Source organism: Haemaphysalis longicornis, unplaced genomic scaffold (genome assembly GCF_048455015.1).
Source record: "Haemaphysalis longicornis isolate Haplotype H1 unplaced genomic scaffold, Haemaphysalis longicornis Haplotype H1 scaffold_5, whole genome shotgun sequence".
Taxonomy (NCBI): Eukaryota; Metazoa; Arthropoda; class Arachnida; order Ixodida; family Ixodidae; genus Haemaphysalis; species Haemaphysalis longicornis.
The window spans coordinates 151,415,767-151,432,752 of record NW_027526385.1 but is presented as its reverse complement, the minus strand read 5'-3'; the positions used below and the strand labels follow the sequence as shown (position 1 = coordinate 151,432,752).

General features: G+C 47.3%; 1 protein-coding gene and 1 non-coding gene across 2 annotated transcripts in view; one reads left to right on the top strand and one right to left on the bottom strand.

Annotated features, from left to right (window-relative positions):
• LOC144138748 (putative cytochrome P450 12a5, mitochondrial) overlaps positions 1–16,986 on the top strand; it is a 59,103-nt gene that overhangs the window by 37,935 nt on the left and 4,182 nt on the right. The window contains exons 4-6 of the mRNA XM_077671162.1: positions 3,338–3,539; positions 6,660–6,816; positions 12,392–12,561. Of these exons, the coding sequence (XP_077527288.1) occupies positions 3,338–3,539; positions 6,660–6,816; positions 12,392–12,561 (529 nt within the window). The remainder of the gene's footprint in view (positions 1–3,337; positions 3,540–6,659; positions 6,817–12,391; positions 12,562–16,986) is intronic.
• Positions 13,691–13,763, bottom strand: Trnaa-ggc (transfer RNA alanine (anticodon GGC)). Its single transcript has one exon. It is a non-coding gene; the product is annotated as a tRNA-Ala (tRNA).

Sequence of the window (16,986 nt, the reverse complement as noted above, 5' to 3'; positions counted from 1 at the left end):
CCAAAAATGGGACCACTTAAATAGTAAGTCTGAGAGCACCGATTTGCCGACATCATTTCCTCCGTGGGAACGCCCATCCATCGGAATTCTGCGTCGACGCCCGATCCGCTGGGATAAAAGAAAAGTACGCGAACAATACGTTCGCACTCTCGCAAATGACAAGGAATGCGACGAAGCTGACATCTACACCGACGCGGCTCTGAATGGAACGACGGCGGCTATTGCCTGGACATCTGCGGACCTGCCGAAATTGAATGGATCCAGGCACATTTCTAACACATACGGCCTCGTAGAAGAGGTAGAACTTCTAGGAAATCTGGGAGCCCCGCAGCAAATTTATAACCATTCCGGCCATCTATCCACGGAGAAATTTCGCATCATCACGGATTACTATGTTGCTGTCCGAGAGTTAAATCGTCCGTTTTCACCGAGCAATACGGCAACAAACATCCTCACCTTGATAAGAGACCTGCAGATTGAAGGCTTCAAAGTTCGAATTGTTTGGACTCCAGGACACACTACAGGCGCAGAAGGCAACCGTATGGCACACGACGCTGCCAGGGAGAGGCTACAATCACCTCCCACGGTGCCCGCCACGCCCGTCCCCCGTCTCCAGGCAGACTGGCAACTCCAGCTTCGTCACCTCAAAAAAGAGAGCTGCAAGCGCTTATAGGCAGAAACTTCTGCTGGCATCCTTGCCCCTCTCAAGCGCTTCTCGCGTCCGGGAGAAGTATTCGCCAATAAAGTGTATGCAAATGCAGCGTACACCCCCCACATTATTTATAAATGGACAGCTCCAGCAGGATCCGAATTGCGCCGATGCCCCCACTGTAGTCGTGAAGGCACACCAAATCTTTACCACTTAATTTGGCTTTGTCCATTATTCGACCGTAATCGCCACCAGCTTTTAACTCTAGGTCCCGCCCCTGCGACTGAACAGGAATATGTTAGTCGGGTCCGAGACGATCCGCCCACACTAGAAGCAATCACCGAGTACGCCCTTGAAAACGGACTCTACAAATTAGTGTAACGGCCTGGTAGACTTCCCCGTTCTACCTACAATGTGAACTGACTGCAGCTTGCACTGTTTTCAGTGTGAACCGCGTTGTCTACAGTGTGAACTGTACATTTAAGTGTGAGCTGTGCATTTTAGTGCCACTGACTGACTTTTATGTGTTCATTTTGTGATTAGGACGCCAAGACTGCAACTGTGTTCATTGTGCGAGTTGTTACCTTCCCCTTTTCCCCTCATCCTTGCTCCCCCCAGGGCCCCATGGCCTCTCGTCTAATAAAGTTTTTCACTCACTCACTGTTGCACCGCCGGGACCACGGGGCTTGGGGAGTGTATAAATGTACAAGGCGAGGGTAATAAATACTCACTTGGTAGTGTCAGCATTTGTACTTCGTCTTTCCTCTTTGTCTGTGTCCTGAGCTAAATTTGGTCTGACCAGTATTTTAATTAAATAAGCATGTGCGTCTTCGGCGAGAATGAACACCTGCAGGACAAGAATTTCACATCTCTTTTCACATGAGTAAAAAGATGGTGAAAGTCCCTCATGATGAGTGGACTAATGCTTCCAAATGCGAGTCCACATGCTACTGAAGATTGTCGATGGGTATATAATAACTCAAAAAGCTATGAAGACGACAAGGGTCACGATATGACTCTGTTTTGGTATACTAAATATTTTCGCGCTATTTTTTGTTTTCTCTAAACTCTGCTCCAAGGTGAGAACGGCAGTATCTCATGTAGTGTATCACTCTGCCGAGGCGATAGACTTCGACGTTAAAGAAGTACTGACACAAAATTTCAAAGCTGAGATAACTGTATAAAATGCTTCCTTTTTATTAGGAGATGCCTCCCAGCAAGTTGAAACAGCGACCGTTCGGCGTAACATATTTTAAAGCCATTTTAATCTTCGCCCGCACGAGAAAGCCCACAGCGGGCCGATATGACATCATCTGCTACTTGCCCCAAACTGCAGACGTCGGGGCTCACGTGACGAAGCCGACGCGCTGGCTGTGATTGGCGCGCGCTGCTCCGGCGTGTGTACACGTCATCGTTTTGGGACTGGCGTTATACTGCCCGGGCGCGTGGGGACGGTGAGGACCTCGGCCGGTCTAGGCGCGCGCGTCCAGAGCGGCAGCGGTACGGAGAGAATGGTGACGTCACGCAATACCTTCTGTCATGGCGGCCGCTCGGCGTTCGTTTTGTCGAAACCAAAACTGAAACGAATAAACGACGCCATAAAGGAATGTTTACGCTGCGATCGACCGCCTAATCTGCCATTCTATGATCAGTGGGCTGGTAGGCACGCATAGCATCTAAATAAAACGTAACACGAAAATTTCGGGTCAGTACTCTTTAACACGAGCGCGTTTTTAAAGATTGCGTTTAATGCGTGACATCTTCTGCTTTCTGTCACGTATTTTTTTGCAGTCGGTGCAGTAATTTATCAGCAGATTAATCCGAACGATCACACGAACGACTTGGGTCTGCTTCGAAAAACTTGCAGTGACGCACTCTTTGCGCCTTGCGGAGAAACAGCCAGCTGCGATGAATGAAACTGAAGGCGTGACCTCGGTTGTTGATCTGAAGATGTTCCCGAGTATGCTTAAGAGCCCAAGGAAAAAGCTCGGTCCAGTAGGTTAGGGTCACCGAGTGGCCCAGTCAATTAGGGTGCGCCAAGCTTCCGTAGCGTCCAGCGGGAGCTTGCTTTTGTTATACAAGGACTCTGGTTATTCTATTGGGTTTCATTCTGGTCGTCACCCGCCGCGGCGACTCACTGGCTTTGGCGTTGCGCTGCTGAGCACGAGGTCACGGGTTCGATTCCCGGCCGCGGCGGCCGCTTTTCTGATGGAGGCGAAAAGCAAAAACGCCCGTGTGTACGAGATTTCGGCGCACGTTAAAGACCCCCAGGGGGTCAAAATTAATCCGGAGCCCTCCACTACGGCGCGCCTCATCGCCTGCGTTTCGTCGGCGCGTTAAACCCTACAATCAGACCATTCAGGTCGTAATGTATTCCGCCTTTGCTTTATGAGACAAAGCGCTTATTGCGCCAGACCATATTTAATAGAACGTTTGGCTATTACTTGTGACATAGGTGAACAGCGCTCAAGGGTGACACGGCAAGGTTGTTTGGGGAGATGAGGAGCTTAACGTTTACCGGCTCCTGAAACGTGGACTTATCAGCGTGCGAAGTCAGTTGTTACTATACGATGTGGTGGAAATTTTGTTCATTCTGAATGCATTGCCACGAATGTAACGCTGGTAAATGCTGGAATGTCATTTCAATTGGAATGTCACGTTGGAATGTAACTTCTTCTTCGTCGCCAGCCGTAATGCTCGTGACCCTGGACAAGAGGCTCGGCCTACTGGAAGAGCCACTGCCACCCGACTCGGAGGCTGCGCAGATCATGCACGGGACCGCTTCCCTCTTCGCAAACATGGACAAACTGGCAACCAGATTTCCGTACTACCGATACTTCCCGACACCCACCATCAGAAAATTCGAACGCAATGGGGACTACCTCGTCCCGTAAGAAGGAGTATACTGGGCTCTCTCAGTTCTTTGCGCTTAAACAATTAGTGGACTGCAGTTGTTACATTACAAAATTACGAAAATGAACACCTGCAGCGAAGGGCGCGGACAGAAGAAGGCGAATGAACCGAAGGTCGCTCATTATGTGGGCCTTCTGTGTCCACACACATATTTCGTCCACGTCATTCACGCAGTGGTTCATTTTCGTAAAACATTTGTAGACATAACGTACCTAATGAGCGTGCTTCTTGCTTCACGGGACTGCAACAACTGAAAACAGCAGTGATGTGAGTGTAGCTCGGTTCATGATGGTCATAACACCGTAACACGACATTACGGTGAAGTCATAACACCGTAATGTCGTGAAACATATTGCCTCAAGTTCCGCGGCACCATGTGGGAAGAGAACATGCCTGATGGCTACCGCCTCTCCCAACGAGAAACGTAAGGCTTCTAGAATATGTATAGCCAAGTGAGAAGCTGGAAAATAGGAGATGCCACTGAGTGGAGCAGCACTCGTCGCACGATGAAGAGAAGGTGGCTGTCTCTGGCGCTTTCTGCCGTACTCAGCTGAGTTTCACCCCGGAGAATGGCAGTTATATATATTCGGGCGTTGTGCTGGCAGGAGTCGTATCCGTCTGGTCTGGAGTGGGACATTTCAACTGAATACGCAAATCATGGCGTTAAGGTGCTCACGTTTTCACTATATTGAAAACATTTTGCTTTTATTAAAGAGTAACCTTGATGGTTTTGGTGCTATCATACTGCGCGAAGGAATCGGAGTACAGCACTTGGAACCCTGCCCCTTTTGGGCAGGTACTTAGCCAGCTCAATAAGAGTTCCAAAAGTACTAGATGGTCAGTTTTGCCGATATTCTGCCAGCACTCATAGCAACCACCCAAAATTGTTTTACTACATTTATTGAGAATCCTTCATAAAAATTACTTTGTAGCTAGATAAACCATTTACATCTATGTTGGAACTCAAAGAGTATGTGTAATGAATACTAATTGTACCTCTTATCACTGAAACACTGCCGTTGCTCGTGGTTGACATAGAGAGCTTGAACGGAGTTACTGCAGAAGCGGTGCATCTTTTTCAAAATGAAACTTAAAGGCCAAGTGCACAAAGTAAAAATAGTGTCACCTATTACTGCGCATAAAAAGAGTGCATAATGCACAATACTACGTTTCAGACATGAAATCGAGCGACGGAAACGGCTCCCGACATTTGCGTTTTCATAACCGAAAGTGAATAGAAAAAGGGGCCATTACCGGCGGCCGGACGTGACGTACGTGATGGAATGGATGCGGCCGCGCAAGAACGGGCGGCTGTTTCGCACTGCCATTTTCAAAGAAGAACTCCCACTAACGTCTGCTCAGGATAATGGAGTTAGGCGCAATTCCGACAGCGCGTTTTCATCAATCGAAATGAAGTAGACCGTACGACAGTTCTTTTTACATCAGAAAAAGGGCGGTTGTAGCAATACTTGGCATTGCAAGTAAAAAAGCCAGCCAGCGATTTACAAAGCTAGTAGCTCGTAGGATATCGAAAATCAGCTTTGGTTAGGCGGTGCCTCGGCTGTCACATCGCTCACTTTGAAAGGAATAAACCACACGCGGCCGGAGATTAATCACTATTTTTACTATACATTATGTGCAAACAGCTTCGTGAATATCAGCCCAGTATTTTTCGCCTTGCTGCACATCAAGAATAGAATTAAACAAGGGATGTAAAACTATAAGCCATCTTCCAGAGCTAAATGATGCACAAAAACACGAAAACATGACCTATCCACCGCTCTTTTCTGCTTTCACCAGAGACATATGCGGCTGAAAACATATTACTTTAAAGTAAACTAAGACTAGCGCTCTGAAAAAGTAAATACTTCATTTGGGAATTGAAAAAAAAATCATGTTTATTGTTTATGAGAGGAGCAGTTTTGTTGAGAGGCAGCCAAGACGGCGGCTGATATTCGTGCGGATGTATTTGTTACCACAAGCAAGGCTGATTTTGGTTCCCTTAGCGAGGAAGGCAAAATTCGCCCGAATGTTTATATCCGCGTGTACAACAACTCCAGTTAGGTGGTCAAACTTTTAGAAAGGTCTAAGGGATTGTGGCGGCGTTGGGCCAGCCCAAACGCGCCAAATATTGGACGCGGAAGTGCAAGTGGTAAAGAATTTATAAAAGATCCTTTTTTCTGAGATAGATGCAATAGGAATGACAAATGTAAGGCAAGTGTGCGTGTCGCGCTATTTTTTCTAGTAGAAATAATATTTTCAAGTAAAAAGAGTTTTGCTAGCTCCAGAACGTTCGCAAGAGCGTGAATAGTTTGTAGGCTTCTAATCTTTTATTCCACTGAAAAAAAGGCGGATATTGCTACCTATGCGGTTAGTTTAAGAATGTGATGGCGACGGCGGTACAGTGCGGTGGTGTAGCAGAGAAAACCCAGGCGAACGCGTTCCTGCGCCCGGTGGAGCGCCGTGCAAGTCGCGGGGCAGCGCAGCCCTACGGGACAAGTTCCGCAACCCCCGTCGCAGGCCGCTCGGAACTTGTTTCGGCGACTCTCCCCCAGGTGCAAACTTCGTCTGCACGGAGCTTCTTTTAACAACAGTACCTAGTGTGCTGTGCGCTTAAGAAGCTTAGGATTTCTCCTTGACTATTTATTGGGATCAAATTTGGAGAGAGAAAAATTTGAGGGCAGTTGGCCTTTAATCATAAGTTTTATGATGTGGTAGAAAATACTCTACTGGTTTAAAAACATAAACTCTGTGCACTGGCAATTCAAATGTCGATCTGTGACCCAAAGGCCGTTGTTTTGAAAAAAAAAACATCATGAATTCATTGAACTTTCATCACAGCAGATTAGACCACCATGCGTCTCTCTTCCCGGTACCATCGATAGCTTCTTTAAGATCACACTCCTGCCGTAAGAGCTGTCTACAAGAAGCGGGCACTGTTTGTAAAATGTCCAGTTAGTGGGGAATTTCTACTGTTCGCAACATATTGCCGCAGTTAATGAAGCCACAATTACAGCCGTGAGCCTCAGCATGCACAACGCGTTTTCATGTCGTCCCTGCTGATATAGCAAATTTGGGTGCCCCTTCATTGCCGCAGGAGGATGTTTCGCATAATAAAAGAAGCCGCCGAGGCCACTCGGGCCAAACAAGGCCAGAACTGCACCATCCTGAGCCACCTGCACAACGTGGACAAGGTCGACTTCAAGGAGATGTTTACCTTCCTTCACGACTTCGTGGTCGGTGGTACGGAAACGGTGAGGAAACGTTCGCTTGTCAAGGGGCCAGACTTGTGCGCAAGATTGAGAGCCCACAAGGCGTCAAGAATTCAAAAATAACTTTGGCATGGGCCCCTGGCCACTACTTTTTTTTTACTACTTTTACGCGAGCGTGAACCGGCGGGTGGGTCAGCGCCTTACCAAGCACAAAGTGGAGAAACGAGCGAGAATAAATCACACAGTTCGCAGTTCGCATGCGGGGTAAGAAGCCCCCAGAGCAACCGACGTCTGCTGGGCTCTTCCCACAATTACCACGCAACCCTTTCCCGCTTGTTATCAACTGCCATCTTCCCTGCCGTGAACAAATCGCATCAGAAATTGCTGTCACTAACCGGCACTGAAGATAGCCGGTTGAGTACCACTGGGGAGGGGTTTCGTCGTGATTGTGGGAACAACCTAGCATGCGAAGGTTGCACTGGCGGTTCCTTCGGAGCATGGGAACTGTGCGATCTATTCTCGCTCGTTTCGCCGCTTTTTACAGTGATAAGGCGCTAATTTACCCATCGGTCAACGCTGCCGGGATATTATTAAAACAAATGGTGTCTTGAAACCAGATAAAAAAATCCCGAGTCATCTCCACTAACCTGGGGAGGGGCGAAGCATGCAGTGTATAAGTGTGTTGTTGGTGTCTTGGAGTTTTTGCCAACGGAGATGAAACCGTTTTAGGTAAAGGTGTACAGCTTTGCTGTAAAAGTCTCTTGTCTTTGAAGAACGAAGCTCTCCAGCGTGAGGCGTGAACGAGCGTCCCGATGTTTTTTAGTACGCGTTACGAAGCGCTCCCGCGCGAGGCGTAAGCGAGTGTTCCAGTGTTTTTTAAAAAGGATAGTGTTTCTTCGTCTACCTAAAACCAGAAATTTTGGTCGGTCTGTCTGTCTCTCTGTCTGTCTGGCTGTGACTCGATTCAGACACCCGGCCAAAGTGAAACGAAGTCTGCGCAATGGTCTTGTATACTCCCAGCCAAGTCTAAACGTCTAAGTCCGGTCTTGGCAACATTGGTGAACAAGAACAAGACATTGCGCAAATATAAGACAGAAAATGAATACACCAAGGATATTTACAGTTTTCCTTTATAAAAAATTCAGAGATGCTTGATTTTTGCGAAATGAAATACTACATCCACTGCAGAAAAAAATTAACACTGTCGCCTGCTGCAGCCCGCGCCACTATAGCTGCTGGCGGCATTTTACGAATTCAAGCGGCAACAGTTATGAAAGGTCCCACTAGATAGGTTCCAATTTCTGCTTAGAACGCACGTGGACGAGGGCAACGCGGTTCTAAACTTTGAAGTAGGGCCCCTCGATTCACGCGCCTCTCTGCTATACGGCAGCGCTGGCATCGAGGCACCCTGCCTGGAGCAGTGGAACGCGGTGAATTTAAATTATTTTGAGCAGACCTTTAGCGTGTTAACTTGGGAGGAGCGCGACGCAAGAGTAACAGCATGAGAGATGAGCGAGAAAGCGAAGGGCGGTATTTACTTGGGGAACCTCGACAGAGACTATCGTCTTTTGCCGACATTTGCAACGAAAGGAGCAGATATGTGTCCAATTTTTAAATGCGAAGGCATTTCTTAGCCGCAGGTTGTATTGCGTCGTTGAGCGGCGTGCGCCTAGCAACAGCTGTGGCGCGCGCCTAGCAACCGGAGCAGGTGCGGAGTAGCGGAGGACAAGGTGAGGAGGAGCGCTCTCGGCGTGTGAGGGCGCTCGCATCGCGGAGCTCGGGGCGGAGAGAGAGCTCGCGCGCGGGCTGGCGCGGGTCTCTCTCTCCTCTCCGCGTACCCCTCTCCGCTCGCTGCGCATATAAATGCAGGGAGCGCGCGCCTCTCTCCGTGACTGCTCGCCGACTGGCGCCTTGATAGCGATGGAAGTCGGTGAAGTCGAATCCCTCGCGGCAACGATACCGCAAAGAAGAATTCGGTGCACCCAATGCATTCGCATTTCCGCACGATCCCCTTCGGGGAGGTGGGGGGATTTTTGTTAGTATGCGTTACTTTCTAGCGCGAGGCGTTAACGAGTTTCCCGGTGTTTTAGTACCGTGACTACATGAGACGACGATTACGATGACGACGACAAGAGATGCCAAAAGCCCCAGCCACTAAAATTCGGTGGCTGTACACAGACTGACTGACTTTTTGTTTCCGCTAAAGATCACGCCATTCTCCGCTGATAACAATCATTACAGATTTCATTGCAAACTTCAAACAAGCAGTCATAAACAGACGAAGCAGTGGCGACTCCCCGGTCACTTTTCGGCATTTTCTCTATGGCGTCACATATTCTTGTTTGTGCAACTTGAGGCCCCCGACCCAAGCCATCGCCACGAAGCGTGACTGGACGATTTTAGTGTAACCTCCAATTCCGTGTGGATTGTATAAACTGAATGTACGTGCAGTTAACACATCGATAACTATGTCGTTGGTGCTGGCCCGTAATACGCTACTCCAGCCCATATTTCATAACTGCGGCTATCAGTAGGAATGTTTTATTATTTTTCGTGTTTTTCGGGTTATAAAAGCACCGTACGTGACTGGAATGAAGCCTAGGTTTTTTTAATTGAACGAAGTTGAGTGTTGTCTTCATGGCCTCCTCAAGGGTTGAAGTTCGTCCTTGGTCTGCAGGAGGTCCGCACACATTTATATTTGCACATACATGGGCCCGCTTTCGCATTTGTTCCAAGAAACTGTTTACTCCAACTTCATCAATCCCGCTTCGCCACTCATGATTATCAACGTCACAAGTCGTAGTGCTGGAAAGCGTATTGAGCGGCGGTAGACGTTTTCACGCTTTCGGCATTATCTGCATCAATACGCAACTGCTGTTGCCACGAGTGGTTAGTTTGCATTCACGGTTATGTTTACGCTTTACCATCTCTTTGAGCGTGTAATTTGTCTTTTATGGCGCGAACAATAGATAGGCACTGCCGGGGACTCGGGAAGGCGGAAGAGCGACGTCGATCTGTCAACTGAGCGAGTGATGGAAGTGCACAGAACGACGAGTGAGGAGAGCGCTTAGAAAGAGCTGCCTTCGAAAAAGGAAGAGTCATCGACGTCGTCAGGATGGCGAAAACGTCTAAATGCTGTGCGCCACCTGCCTCGGCGCTTTCTCAAGCGGTCCCGGGACTCCCACCACTTTAGGAGGCGCTCGAGTACGTAGTGTGAACCCAGTGCAGGGTGTCAAAACAGAAGGAGCAAGGCGTGCCTCAAGTTTGCCCGCGAGAGGGACGACAAGATAACGTTTTAAAAATGCAGTAATAAGTCTTCGATTATTTCTTCTCCTGCTGTTGGCTGTGAGCACTGTTTTTGAGGGTATAAATTAAAACTTGATGCTTTACTACGCACGTTACATTTTAAATCTTTGTTATCCTCATTTCCGAACCGCTTCTGGCGCGAGTGTTGCGATTCCGAGTGACAGGATAGTGGGAGGAGAATAAAGTAACAGTATATGACCCACATAGAGGCTATCGGTACTTTTAGTTGCCGAAAGCAACTATACTGTTCTAAACAAGGTTCTCTAAGTCATCATTTCCCGCACTAGGCACCTTAGGAAATTTTAGTGACAGTGAGTCGCGACTTCACCGACATCGAACCCCATCTTTTTTACCTCCGCATATAGCCTCACGGCCCCTCGAAAAAAGGGAAGCTTGCAGCCTACCTCGTCCTTTACACACTTTGACTATCTTCATGACCACCTGTTGAAAGGCCCGTTTTCGTGCCCGTGTCTTGAATGAAGGTTGCAATGGTTAATGCTTGGACGAGTTGGTGCATAATCATAAAGAGGGGAACAGCGCAACAATGATGAGACACAAGAAGAAAGTGACAACCAAGAGAAAGTGACAACCTACACTTATACATAATAAGTAGTGTTAAACCCTTCCCACCTACACAATTATTTTACACAAAACGTCACACTCAAAGTGAACACACCACGTGTTGACGCTCTTTGAACTTCGCTGCCCTTTCACCACAAAAAGCGTACTACTACTACTGCTACTGCTATTACTACTACTGCTACTACTACTACGAGTACTACTACTACTACTACGAGTACTACTACTACTACTACTACTACTACTCAAGGCTGTTATTTCTAAAGAGAGCGCGAGAGAACAACTTTTGTTAGGATATGTGGGAGTGGTTGTTTATTCACGGGAATCCATTGGCCATCTTGACCACGGCAGCGCTCTCGACGAGGATGAGCTGGTCCGGGAGGGAGTGACGAGACAGCAGTGTCTCCCACTGCTCCTGGGGCGGGGGGAAGGGAATATTAGGGGTGGAAATGTTGGTGTAACTTTACATTCTGCAATAATGTACTTGAGTGTCCCTGGCTGCTGGCAGAATTTGCATCCGGCTGATTATTGGCTTGGGTACATTAGATCAAGTCGGGTGGGATGAGGGTAAGTATTTGATCGAAAAAGTCGTAGAGTTATTTCCTGAACCTTTGTGAGGCATGGATGTTGGAGTGGGAACGTTCTCCTACTTAGCCTGTAGTGCTGAGTAATCTCTTGGAATGTAGTGAGTGGGATAGGCTCTACCGTTCTCTCCAGGGCTTGTTTGGTCAGTACGCGGGCCTGTTGGTGAGCAAATTCGTTGCCCTCCATTGAGGGGTGGGCCGGCGTCCACACAATTTGCACCTTTCGGTTGGGGGATTGACTTGATAATATTCGATGTGCTAGAGGGGCCACGCATCCCAATTGGTAACTTCGGTACGCTTCTTGAGAGTCCGTAATGATTGTACGGTAGGTGGTCTGCGTGAGCGCCAGCGCGATGGGTAATTCTTCTGCTTGTTTAGTTGAACTTGTTTTTACAATAGGACTTGTGACCAGATCTTGCTTGGTCGTCCCTACTGCCATCTTGGCCTTTCGTCCAGGGAGAGCTGCTGCGTCATTATATACCTTGTTCAAGGCTTTAGCTCTTGCTGCCCGCAGGCCTGTGGGGTGGAAGGGGGTGCATATTTTTGGGTAGAGGACGAAGAGTAGACTTGCGCTCTGCAATGGTAAGGAAATTCTAATTCTTGGTTTCCAATGTCGGAAGCCCATTTTATTTTCTCGGGGACTTTTCTTCCAGCCTGAGTCTCGGCTAGTCTTGACTTTTGGCTTGAGAGATGGCCTTCCACTAACTCGTCCAGCGTATTGTACAGGCCCATTCTCAGCAGCCTGTCGGTGGACATGCTAATGGGAATGCTTAGGACGTGCTTTGTTGCTTCCCGTATGAGGGTGCTAATTTTGTCGCCGTCTTTCTTGCTTAATATAAAATACGGTATTATGTAGGTGATTCTCTAGAGCACAAATGCCTGAACAAGGCGAAGGCTGTCTGTTTCTTTAAGTCCCCCTTGTCTATTTGCCACTCTGCATATCATGTGAATGACCTGGTAGGGCACCAAAGCTTTGACTGCCGCGTTTTTGAAGATATAAATTATGGGAACGGAAATGATATCTTAACTTCTCCAGAAGTTCAGTAGCTCAATAAGGTATCTCCTGTTTCAATGGCCTACCAGGCATACAACACACTTCCTTTTATTTCGTCACTCTTAAGTAAAAGTTTTCCTTTTCTTCTTCGCAGACGGCGGGAGCAGCAACATTCACGCTGTATAGACTGGCAATCAACCCCGACGCCCAGGAAAAAGCGCGGCAAGAGGTTCTGTCCTCATCATGCAAGGACTCCGACAGCGCGGCGTCAGAGAATCAGAATCATCTGCCGTTCCTGAAAGCTTGTATCAAGGAAGCGCTTCGGTAAGGCGGTCTTGTTCGATATATATCATATAATACATCAAACACACACACACACACACACATATATATATATATATATATATATATATATATATATATATATATATATATATATATATATATATATATATATATGTAACGAGGGTAATGAACAAATGCAATAGACGCAACATGCCATCCAGACATCGGGGTATGTGCCTCACCAGCAGAGCCCATGTAGCATTATGCCGAATCCCCACATGGGGATATGCTCCAAAGAGGTGTCAGGGAAGACGATGAACCCCAGGACGTGCATGCGCCAGAAAACGCGCTTGGTGATCGCAACGCTCAGATCTGCGTTATCCATCGGCTTCTCTCCTGCAATTAAACAGCCTCAACCGGCTACCGGCCTGTCGGCTGTCTTCTTGACAATATATATATATATATATATATATATATATATATATATATATATATATATATATATATATATATATATATATATATATATATATATATATATATATATATATATATATATATATATATATATATATATATATATATATATATACATATACATATATATATATATAAGACAGAAATAAGAATTGGCAGTCAAGAAGACCTCGGAAAGCAAAGGGGAGGATGTAGTAGCTCAAGATAAAGAATTTGGAAAATAAAAAAGTGGAAAAAAATGCCCACCAGGTGGGATCCGAACCCACGACCTCCAGAATACCGGTCTGGTGTGATAACCACTACGCTACCTGCGGGGCTACTTTGGCCTCCACTTTCTGGGGTATTTATGTTCAGGTGGTTTTGTTTCCTGCGCTTGGGGGCGGTAGCAAGCGCCACTTGGACTACTCGGGGTGAAGGGGACCTTCTTTTTAACCCCCGGGCCGTGACTCGAGCGTCTACGACATGTCCAGAGTGGTCGACCAGCATTGAACCCTCTTAAGCTCCCTATGGCACCAAGACTGCCAGAACAGGCACTCGCTATGCATGTAGCGAATCAGAATAGGAAATGAAGGGCTCGTTGAAAATAAGACAGAAATAAGAATTGCCAGTCAAGAAGACCTCGGAAAGCAAAGGGGAGGATGTAGTAGCTCAAGATAAAGAATTTGGAAAATAAGAAAGTGGAGAAAAAATGCCCGCCAGGTGGGATCCGAACCCACGACCTCGAGAATGCCGGTCTGGTGCGATAACCACTACGCTACCGGCGGGGCTACTTTGGCCTCCACTTTCTGGGGTATTTATGTTCAGGTGTTTTTGTTTCCTGCGCTTGGGGGTGGTAGCCAGCGCCACTTGGACTACTCGGGGTGAAGGGGGCCTTCTTTTTAACCCCCGGGCCGTGACTCGAGCGTCTACGACATGTACAGAGTGGTCGACCAGCATTGAACCCTCTTAAGCTCCCTACGGCACCAAGACTGCCAGAACCGGCACTCGCTATGCATGTAGCGAATCAGAATAGGAAATGCAGGGCTCGTTGAAAATAAGACAGAAATAAGAATTGCCAGTCAAGAAGACCTCGGAAAGCAAAGGGGAGGATGTAGTAGCTCAAGATAAAGAATTTGGAAAATAAGAAAGTGGAGAAAAAATGCCCGCCAGGTGGGATCCGAACCCACGACCTCGAGAATACCGGTCTGGTGCGATAACCACTACGCTACCGGCGGGGCTACTTTGGCCTCCACTTTCTGGGGTATTTATGTTCAGGTGTTTTTGTTTCCTGCACTTGGGGGTGGTAGCCAGCGCCACTTGGACTACTCGGGGTGAAGGGGACCTTCTTTTTAACCCCCGGGCCGTGACTCGAGCGTCTACGACATGTCCAGAGTGATCGACCAGCATTGAACCCTCTTAAGCTCCCTATGGCACCAAGACAGCCAACCCTTATTTCTATATATATATATATATATATATATATATATATATATATATATATATATATATATATATATATATATATATATATATATATATATATATATATATATATATATATATATATATATATATATATATATATATACAGAAAGAAATGCCGGCAGTCTACAACGCCACAGAAGGCTGAGGGCAATGGAAAGGCGTGGGTTCGGTCCCCACTCTGGGCGCGTGTTTTTCTTTCTTTCTTTCTCACGTAATTACTATTACAAAAAATAATGCAACATCATACGGTAAAAATAGTCTAACCATTCCCCTAAGCCTTCTGTGTTGTAGACTGCCGGCATTTCTTTCTGTATTTCCCAACGAGCCCCTCATTCCCAAACCCTATATATATATATATATATATATATATATATATATATATATATATATATATATATATATATATATATATATATATATATATATATATAGAAATAAGGGTTGGCAGTCAAGAAAACCTCGGAAAGCAAAGGGAAGGATGTGGTAGGTCACTCAAACAGATAAAGAATTTGGAAAGAAGGTATTCTGCTGGTCGTGGGTTCGAATCCCACCTGGCGGGCATTTTTTCTCCGCTTTCTTTTTTTCCAAATTCTTTATCTTTTTAAATGACCTACTACAACCTCCCGTTTGCTTTCCGAGGTTTTCTTGACTGCAGGTCACTGAACTGTACCGCTATGCTGGCCTTCCTACTCTCGAAGAAACGGTCCTTGCCCGGTCCCGAGGAGTCTCGGATCGCCACGAGCTCACACCGCAAGGGCGCCGATTACTGACCGCTGATGGCCATATTCCCCCGACGGATACGCCTCTTATCAAGAAGCATATCCCGCCATGGGAGGACACGCTTGTTACAGCGTAACAACCTGCACCCTCTAAAACTCAGCGTCATAGGCACACGTCGCAGCGGACCTCGCTGGTTGTAGCCGGTGGTACTTCTCGGAGCAGTTCAACACTCGAGGTAGCTGTGGACGCGTCTTTGCGGGCCGATTCCTGTATGGCGGCAGTAGCCGCTGTGTCCAACTCCAATGAACTCCAAAGCATTCGACTAATTTCGCTGGACGCCGACCCCGATATAACGGAACTTGAGCTTTTTGCCGTAGAGGAAGGTATTCACCTTGCACGCCAGGCTGTAACCGATCATCCAGAACGGCGTTACGACCGGGTGGAAATATTGACTGACTGCACTGAGGCACTGAAATGCCTCATTGGTCCACCCAGGCAAAACAGCACCGCCCACGCTATCAAGCAGAAATGCGAGGACCTTAGGGCTGACTCTGGAGTACTGGTAACGGTACGCTGGATTCCTGCCCATCAAGGGCACCCAGGAAACGAGAAGGCTCATGAACTTGCGAGCGAGGCTTCTTTACACCGTTCCCAGTTCATGCTGCCTGAAAGACCATATACGCTGCTTACTGATCCAGATGTGGAGCGCCGCCGTCGACGTAATCAAAGGAGGCAGGAATTGGCCACTACTATTCCCCCATGCGACGACCCCACACCCCCTGGTCTACCCCGAGGTGCTCAGGTGTTCCTCAACCGGGCGCGGTCGGGGTACGCATATAGGGATGACGTGGTTTCTTGATGGCGGAATTACGCTCCCCAACCTACATCCCTCGATGGAAACCTCTGCACCCCACGATGGATGGATCGACACCAAGCTACGTTGGCTGCGTTGTGGCACTTCGTTTGCGAAGCAGCCATGGCCGGACATTATTAACCCCCTTCCTTAAGCCTGCGGCCTCGAGCCATCCAAATAAAAACATTTGTCTGTCTGTCTGTCTTGACAGCCAACCATTATTTCTGTCTTATTTCAACGAGCCCCTCATTTCCTATTCTGATTCGCAATATATATATATATATATATATATATATATATATATATATATATATATATATATATATAGCAGAACAGAGAGATACGGGACGAGGGACTCGGTAAAGATACATATCAAGGTTGCAGTCGTCATTGCCAGTGCTATTCGGCTTTTTTCGAAATATATAATAGGGCCGAATGACGTGTCGCTGGCGGCCGCTGGGCAGCCGCCAGCGAAAGAATGGCGAAAGAATGGCGGCCGCTGGGAAAGAAGACGTTCTACGTCTCCCGCGGTAGTCGAGGGGCGGCGCTAGTTAACCGGCCTCAGAGCTCTTGTAAATATAAACCCCCGCTTTAAAGTCGAGAGGGAAGCCGCTGTGGGGATAGCGTAATTGGTTAACGCACCGCACCGGTTATGCGGAGATGTGGGTTCGAGTCCCGCTCCCGGAAAAACGGCGGATTTTTTCTCGACTTATATTTTCGCTTATGTATCAATGAATCAAAGAAACGTGACAAGCACACGTCATTCGGCCCTATTATATATTTCGAAAAAAGCCGAATAGCACTGGCAATGACGACTGCAACCTTGATATATATATATATATATATATATATATATATATATATATATATGGTGCGGGTTTGAGTAATCCCGCTCTGCATCCCCCACTGGTCGAGGGAGGCAATGAGAGGGAAGGGTAACGGGTTCTGAT